Source organism: Lynx rufus, unplaced genomic scaffold (assembly GCF_022079265.1).
Source record: "Lynx rufus isolate CCGP_SWC_20201006 ecotype Redwood Valley unplaced genomic scaffold, mLynRuf1.p SCAF_18, whole genome shotgun sequence".
NCBI classification, from domain to species: domain Eukaryota; kingdom Metazoa; phylum Chordata; class Mammalia; order Carnivora; family Felidae; genus Lynx; species Lynx rufus.
Window position 1 is genome coordinate 678,773 of NW_025814832.1, and position 9,190 is coordinate 687,962.

At 47.4% G+C, this 9,190-nt stretch overlaps 1 protein-coding gene across 1 annotated transcript; it reads right to left on the minus strand.

Moving 5' to 3' along the window:
* Positions 1-2,563: 2,563 nt before the first annotated feature.
* On the minus strand, positions 2,564-3,508 carry LOC124512866 (olfactory receptor 1L6). The gene has a single exon (XM_047080468.1). The coding sequence runs from the start codon at positions 3,506-3,508 to the stop codon at positions 2,564-2,566; it is 945 nt and encodes a 314-aa protein (XP_046936424.1).
* Between the last annotated feature and the right edge of the window lie 5,682 nt (positions 3,509-9,190).

Below are 9,190 nucleotides of genomic sequence, written 5' to 3' on the forward strand. Positions count from 1 at the left end.
TATACATGTATGTATATACACACACATACATACATACCATGGAATACTGCTTGGCAATCAAAAAAGAATGAAATCTTGCCATTTGCAACAACATGTATGGAACTAGAGTGTATTATGCTAACTGAAATAAGTCAGTCAGAGAAAGACAAATATATGATTTTACTCATATGTGGAATTTAAGAAACACAACAGATGAACATAGGGGAAGGGAAGAAAAAATAGGATAAAAACAGAGAGAGAGGCAAACCATAAGAGACTCTTAAATACAGAGAACAAGCTGAGGGTTGCTGGAGGGGAAGTTGGTGGGGGGATGGGCTAAATGGGTGATGGGCATTAAGGAGGGCACTAGTTGGGATGAGCGCTGGGTGTTGTATGGAAGTGATGAATCACCGGGTTCTACTCCTGAAACCAATACTACACAGTATGTTAACTAACTTGAATTTAAATAAATACATTTTAAAAGAAGGGGGAAAAAAAGAATAATGTGAAATAATAGTGATTCTAAGGAGAGCCCAGATATTAGTGTGAGGCTCTGCTCTCTGTCCTTCAATAACCAAATGGGGGTATAGTAAAATCTTCAAATAGTTTTGGATATTGGAGGCCACAGTGAACTATCCCTCCTTGTTTGGTGGTACTCTGGGAGAAGGCACTTTGCAGAAAAGCCCACCACTACATGGCCATATCATGATAGCTCTGGTCTAGGGAAGCGTGTCTGAAATCCCACACAACATGCGCATGCACATAAACATGAATCTTTGCAACCATGTTGGGCCATGAAGATCTGAAAAGTTCTTACGTACCCTGTTGGAGCCCTGCTGGAGTTGAGAGCTAGTGTGTCTCCAGAGGCTATCAGGATAATGAGTAAGGGGACCGTGTAGCGGCAGCTAAAGTCAGAGCCCAGAACCAGATGGAAGACGTTGCGGAGTCTAACAGAATCAGTCAGCAGAAACAGTAAGCCCTAAGAAGGGCATCAACTCCCTTCTCAAAAGAAAAGACATGTATTATCCATGCTGAGTGTAGTCGAGGTCCAGCAACAGTGGACCTTAGCAGAGACACCCCTCCTGAAGTCGAGAGGATACACAAGCCTCAAGAATCTGGAAAAGGTTTAACAAAATCAACACAGAGAAACCAGGAGGAAGGAATTCATCAGTATGAAAGTAAAAGCTTGATGGAGTTGAAAACCAAGAAGCAATAGAATAATAATAACTAAATGTTGGTTCTTTGGTAATATGAATAATAACAGATAAAATGGCACGTAGAATAAGGCAACAAAATAGAAAAGATACAAGTAAGGAACTCTGGGAGTGAAAAAGAAGCAAAATTAACAGTTAAAGAGGCAATCTTAAAATCACGAGAATACTATTGAAATAAAAGAAATTGAAAATACAGGCACAATTATATTTTAGGAACTTATATATTACTAAAATATGCTCAATATTATGAAAAAAGTCAACTACGAATTATTGAAGAAGATAAACTGCTTAGTCTTACAGCTTTGGGAAGCCCGCTTGGTTTCTCTAGGCCTGTTTCCTCTCTTGTGCAATGAGAATAATATCTTCCTCCTGGAATCTTGTGAGATTTAAGGCAGACATACATGTAGAGTACTTAGGACAGTGCCTGGCACATAAGTCCTCACTAAATGTTATCTTTTATTATTTTTATGACAAGGATATCATTACATCATTGTAATAGTGAAACATTGGGAAAGCATAACCATCAATAAGAGAATGGTTAAACTCTGGAATATCACAGTATAGTGTTCTATACCATGAAGCTAAAAGTGAGAAAGTTCCATCTATTGTGATAAGAAAAGATCTCCTAGACTATTGTTGCATGACAAGGGAAATTACAGAATAATATGTAGAGAGTGAGATGATCTATGTGTCAAAAGCAGGGAGAGAAAGGCAGGGGAGGTATTGAACTGGTAACTGGGATGGGGGTGGAGGTTGGATTGAGTGATAGTCAAGGAGAATTGTATCTTCATCTGTATTTTTGAACTCCTGCCATGAAAATGATGGACATATTGTCTAGGGAATAGAACTTAAAAATAATTTTTTGAATACTTAAAAACTAGGTCTTTCCTGAAGTTTCCAGAAAAGGAGTCTGAAAAGAATGTAGTCTACACTGCAGCGCCCTCTCCCCCCACCCCCCCCCACCCCCGCCAAAAAAAACTCCTTAAAAACTCTTGCATCTGCACTGCTTCTCGGCTTTCCTCTCCATCCACTAGACTGCTGCCATATCACACTCTTCCCCCTTTCTCTACAGAAGCTACAAGGCTCTTTCCTTGGTCCCCTGCTTGTTCCCTTTCATTTTTCCAAAATTTACAAGTAGCTTCTATTTCAAACATTCAGCCAAGGCAGAAATGAATTTAGCTTATTGCTATGTACCCATCCCTGTAAAATAAACACATTGTCACCTTTGTTTCGGGTCTAATTTTTAATTTAACCAGAAATAAGATGCTACAGGACCAATATTGCTAGTGCTTTGGGAAGCTAGAAAAAGAGGGGCATGTTCTTTTGTAATCGTTCTTATCATTGAAATGCCAGTGAACCAGGACGTGCCCTCACACCTCTTGGGGTGCAGCCCTCCATCTGAGTCCCCTTTTCAGGGCGCCCTTGACCTCCTTGTTGCGAAGGCTGTAGATGAAAGGGTTCAAGGTCGGTGTGAGCACAGCATAGACCACGCTGGCCAGGCGGTCATAGCGGGCTGAGTAGGCGGAGGACGGCCGGAAATAGACGGAGAGGACAGAGCCGAAGAAAAGCGACACCACCACCAGGTGGGCCCCGCAGGTGGCGAAGGCGCGGCGCCGGCCCCCGGCCGCCCGCACTCCCAGCACCGCGACGAGGATGCGCGCGTAAGACAGCGACACGAGGAGCAGCGGGGTGAGCACCACAGCCAGGCCCTCGGAGAAGATGGCAGCCTCCGCGGTCGCCGTGTCCGAGGTCGCCAAGCTCAGCATCACCGTCATGTCACAGAAGAAGTGGCGCACAGGGGCGGGGCACGGGTAGGAGAGCGCCGAGATGAGCAGCGTGTGCAGCAGCGAGTGCAGGTGGGCCACGGCCCAGGACGTGGTCACCAGCGCCGCGCAGCGCCGGGGCGTCATGACCGCGCAGTAGTGCAGGGGGCGGCAGACGGCCACCGCGCGGTCGTAGGACATGGCTGCCAGCAGGTAGCTCTCGGTGATGCCCAGAGCCACGAAGAAGTACATCTGGGAAAAGCATCCCTGGAAGGACACGGCCTGGCGCGGGTGGAGCAAGCCGGCCAGCAGTCTGGGGACGGTGACAGTGGTAAAGCAGACGTCCACGAGGCTCAGGTGACCCAGGAAATAGTACATGGGGGAGCGGAGGGCCCCATCCGACCTCACCACCACCACCATGGCCAGGTTGCCCAGGGCATTGAGCAGGTAGACGCCGAGGAAGAGCAGGAAGAGCAGCGGGTGGATATCTGTTCCATCCACCAGGCCGAGGAGGAGGAATTCTGGGGCCGTCGTGAGGTTGGCCAGGGCCATGGAGCGGCCAGAGAGGCGGGGGCGCTGAGGGGGCAGATGAGGAGCAGGCCTAAGTTCTGGCACCTTTCGGTGGGCTTCTGCATGTGCGGGTTCCGTATCCTATTTTTAAATTTACGCTTGCTAAAAAGGCTTGGAAACCACACTGCCCACCCAGTAATCCTCATTTCATGAAGAAACTCAGTATCTGAATCCCAGTAGGGTGTCCTAAGGTAGCGGGCAGTTTCAAGCTTGGAGTAGAACAGACCTGAGTTTGAGATCTGGCTCCACCGCTCAGGTGCTATGACGGCTCTAAACCTCCATTTCTTCTTCTTTCATTGAAGAAAATACTAATCGCTACCCATGGAGTTGTTGTGAAGATAAAGTGGGTAATAAGTGTAAAATACTTAGCGCAGCACCCAGCACCCAAAACTCTTGCCTATCTACCCACCTCCCTGCCACCCATCTATTTATCTACCATCATTTGCATAGTCAAACAAGCAGTTGAGGCAGAATTGGGACCCGGGCCATCTGAAAACCAGTTGAAGTTTCTTCATAAAACCCCTTATGGCGTTTGCCATTTGTTTATTCACCACGTATTATGTGCTAACTCAGGAATCATTAAACTTTTCTGTCAAGGATCATAGAGTATTTTAGGCCTGTGGGCCATAGGGTCTCTTACAAGTATTCAGCTCTGCCATTGAAGCGTGAAAACAGCCATTGATAGTATGTAAATGAACGGCCTTGGCTTTGTTCCAATAAAACTTTATTATAAACAGGCAGAAGGGCAGATTTGGCCCGTAAGACATAGTTGACTGACTCCTGTGCTGGGGCCTGTGGGGAACAGGGTGAAGCTTAGCTTTTGCCCACAGTTTGACCTAGAGCAGCTTGCAGTGTTTCCTCCTTTACTAATTTTATGAACCACGTGGGAGTAAATTATTCTACCGGAGGAGTTTGGCAAGAATATAATAAAGAAGAGATGGGATTTGAACTGGGTCTTGGAGAATGAATATGGTTTTATCCAGCAGACGTGCTATGGTGTCGGAGGGGGAGGCATCCAGACAGGGGGAAGAGATTGTGTGGGATTGTTGGCAGAGGGCGCATGGAATGAAGAAGGTAACATCCACTATGATACTGGGGCAAGTCTTGTCTTTGCTCTGACCTCAGCTGACTGAAAACTTCAAAGTTTCTCAGTAAACCAAGTGATTTCAATTATCTCTGAAACAAAGCACTCATTTTGTCACCCACTCAATCTCTTCCTTAAAACACATTTTTTCCCACTGATGCAAAGTTTCTGTAAATGTTCTATTCCTAGCCTAGCCTATCCCTGCTTTGTCAGGAAAGAGGGCCAGGCTTTGGTGAGATCCCAGAGAGTGGACCGAGTCAGTTCTTAGCTCAGATGCTCCTTGCAAGAAGGAGCTGTGCTTATTCCCTGTCTTGCCAAGTGATCTATACACAAAACTCACTCAATCGTTATTTGTTGAATGAAGCTTTTTAAAGAGCAATGAGAGAAAAAAGAGGCAAGGGAAGGTGGAAGAGAGGAGATGATGTGCAAACTGCAGTGTCTGCTCTTGTCGTGTTTCAGGAGAAGTCCCAGATGTAGCCTATTTTTTCATTTTTCTGCTTTTCTATCACTGTCACTCATTGGCTATCGCAGGGAGTCATCTGCTTATGCCAACTCCACGCCTATCCCCAGAACAGAGCTGAAGTGTTGAACAGCCAGGACCTTGGTACCTCTCCGATTCGTCCTCTTTTGAGGTACAGGATTCTCCCCTGCAGAGCCCCTGACCTTCCCTCCCCACCTCCAAGTGGGCACTGCATGATATAGAGGAAAAGCCACTGGCTTTGCAGTCAGAGCCACCTGGGTTTTAATCCTGATTGACTTTGTAAACGTAGACCCATATTCATTCCATCTCTACTCTTCTCATCTATAGAATGGAAATACTGATGATTCCTCTCTGTGTGGTTGATGCCATGATTAAATGGGTAATGGATATATAAGCACGTAGCAGGGAATGGTTGCTTAGTAGATGTTGGTTCCCTTTCCCTCAGCTTCTGATGCCTTCTCCCTGTTCCCCGAGGCTACTAGAGGCAATCCAGTCCACTGCTGGAAGCCTGTAGTTATTTAAAGATGTTTTTCTTAATCTCAGCTGAAACCTGCTTCCCTGTAACTTCTACAAGTGGTCACAGTTTTGGCCACTGAAGGTTAAACACCTAATCTCCCTTCTCTGCAGCTTTTCACACGGTGTTAAAAAAAAGTCTATGAGGTGTTCTTCTCTCCAATCCAAACACACCTGGTGCCTTAGATTCTTTCCTAGAGGACCTAATTTCCAGGTCCTTTTCCATTATGGTCAACCTCTGTTTTGCCAATGTGTTTTTTAACTGGAATTGGACTCAGTGGTCTTTCTGGGGTTGGGTTGTGTGGGGTTCTCTGGGGGCACTGTAACAGCTCAACTGTCCACTTCACACCTATCTGTTGAGCGCCTGCTTTGGATCAGGCTTTATGTTGGTCTCTAGGATTATAAAGGCAGGTCAGCTATGGTCCTTGACCTCCAGCCATGCACAACAATAAGCACTACACTAACTGTATGAACAAAGTAGTAGGAGTAATTTCCTGTGCTTGTCTGATTCGGGGAAGATTCCAAAGAAGAGGTGAAGTTTGAACTGGGGTTGGAAGAATCAGTAGGAGCTCACCAGATAGAGACCTGGAAGTGGGAAGGGCGTTTCAGGCAGGCAGAGAGAATGTGAAGGCAGAGAAAGGTATTTTGGGGGTGGGGGGGAGAGCTGACGCATGGCTTTGTCCTCCCTACCCCTGTGAGGCACAGTGGAGTGGGGTGGGATGGAAGATAGGACCCAAGGCAGGGAGACAGCAGAGGAATGTTGGGTTCTCTCACCTGAAGGGCAGCATGCCAGGCCTCAACACTGTCTGCACCATCTGTGGGCTGGTTTCCCTCCTGGCCAGAGGTCCCCCATCTTGAGGACAGATGCATTCTCATCCATCTTCACCCAGAGACTTCAGCGTGTTTCCTGTGGGCTAGGACAGCAGCCTTAAAGAGAGAGAAAGCTAGAACTAAAAGGGGCCTGGAGATTTTTGAGCCATGCTCTCTCTACTCAGTTCACTGCCCTGCTGGTCTCCCATTGCCCATCGGGTACAGTGCAAATGGCTCAGCCTGGCAGCCAGAACTTTCCAACTTGGTTCTCCGGTGGTCTCAGCTCCAACTGCTTCCACATGCTTCCTTGTCCCCCCACCCTAGCCAGGCTGGCCTCCTCACCATCTCTTGTTCACACGTTTCTCACAGGCTTTTCCTGTACACTGCTCCTTACCTGAAATGCTCTTCCTACCCTTTCCCAATACCCAACTCTGGCGCCACCCCCTCCAAGAAGCCCCACCTTCTTTCCTGACTCCTCCAGCCCTCGCTTGAATGCCTCTCTCCTCTCTGTCTGGTAACCCTCCTTTGGAACTTAGCCCTTATTTGCTGGTGTTGTGACTTCTGCTGTAATGCTCATCTTCTCCACAAGATGATGGACTTTCTGAGGGCAAATATTTACTTATCTGTTCCTATCTGGCCTCAGACCTGGCACAGAGCTTTGTCTTTTTTTTTTTTTTTAATCTTTTAGAGAGAGAGACACACAGAATGTGAGGGTGGGGAGGAACAGAGGGAGGAACACAGAATCGGAAGCAGGCTCCAATCTCTGAGCTGTCAGTACAGAGCCTGACGTGGGGCTCAAACTGACAAACCATGAGATCATGACCTGAGCCAAAGGTGGACACTTAACTGACTGAGGCACCCAGGCGCCCCATCACACAGGGCTTTGTCTTAACTCTCCTGGCAGTCAGAGAAGGCTCCACAGAGGAGGCGGCATTTGAACAGGGCCAGTTTGAAGGACAAGACATTCACTGGACAGACAAGAGTAGAAAGGAGCTCTAGAAAGAGGGAATAGTATGTACAAAGGAAATTACAAGAGAAACCTCAGAGATGTTACTTAACCTCTTTGAGGCATATATATTCACTTAGCAAATAGTAGGTACTTTAAAAATGTGAATTTCCTCCCCATCTCCCCCAGCCTCGAAACACTTTTGGTGATGGGAGATAAACTAACTGAATTTATGTTGGCTCCCCCGGAAATCCGGGCACAGGACTGGTTTCCCTGGATGCTGAGCTGCAGGTTTTGACTCCGAGCCCCTTCCTAAGGCCCAGGCATGGCAGGTGTCTCTTTGAAATGGATAGGAGTGACTTATTTAAGGTCACAAAATGAGGCAGAGAATCTTGGGATCTAGAACCAGAAACCCCGTCCCCCAGGCAGCTTACAGAAAAGGTCACCTTTGCAGCAAACACTCAGATGCCCCAAGACATAGAAGTACACAGGGATACGAGCCTGCACAAAGATGCAGACATATCCTGATAAATCGAGTCACACGGACATGCCAGAGACACACTCACACCCACCAGGACAGCAATAGACACACATGGGCACACATGGATACCCACTAACAGTCATTTACACAGAGGTGTAGATGCATACACAGATCCATCCAAAGACATACCTGCCATATACACACAAAGACCCAGACCCAGACCCCTACACTCAAAAATGCGAGAGACATAGAGACCTCCATGGATTCTTCCAGCCACACAGGAGTCAACACACAAATGCCAACAACTTCCTCCTTCCTCTCACTCTTGCTGAAAGTCTCCATTTGCCTTATCAGACGGGGACACGGCAGTGGGAAAAAGGGGAAACGATCGCTGGCCCCCCAGCACTCCCCAGTCCTGGGAATGTCTATCCAACTCCTTGACTTTGGTCCCTTGCTGGTCAGCTCAGATTCTTCTCCTGAATAGCCTTCTCTTCAACCAGTTTTAGCCAAAGATGAGGCCTTTCTATTCCAAGGGCTTCCTTCTATCCTCTCCTTTCCTCTGCCAACTTCTCATTCATTTCTCTTTAATAATTTATATAGCAATCTTGCCTGTTGTATCTACTCTATGCCGGGCAGGTAGTTAAGCACCAGGCAGGGAGGGCATTCAGAGCTTTATGAACAAGACACGATCAAAGAGTTCATCTTCTTATCTTGGCATCAGCAATTGGCAACGATCTAAACATATCACCTAACCCAACAGCCATGACACAAATGGGAAACAAGGCCCAGAGAACACGGTCTGAAGTCATTCAGCAATTTGGGGATAGAGCTGGGAACTGAATCCAGGGGTCTGAACTACCTATGGTTTTGTGCACTTCCTCATCCTTCTGTCACGCATTGGCAGGTACTTCTCATTTATCTCTCTCCCTCCGGTTCTCTCTTTCTCCCCCTGATTTAGCCCTTGCCTTTCTGGCATTGATTATTCTGCTCTGTGCCAGCAAGTCTCCTGCCTGACCACTTACCTGTGAGTACAGATGGGCTCTGCCCTCCACATCACACACCCAGAGGCTGATCTGCTACCAGCAGGGGGAGTTAAGGCAGGCACGCCTGGGGAAGAAGATTGACCTCAACAGCCAAAGGTGAGAGGGGTGGCATGTCGGCTGGGAGCACAGGGGGTCACTCACTAATTAATTAACCAGGAAACTTCATAAAGGATGGGCTTTGCACCCCATCAGCCCTCAGCCAGCATGACTTCTCTCCTACCCTTCTAGAGAGACTGAGTAGGAGAGGGGGAACAAAGGAGTCTGGGAATCCAGAATTGGGAGAGACACCCCTCTGTGGTGACCACC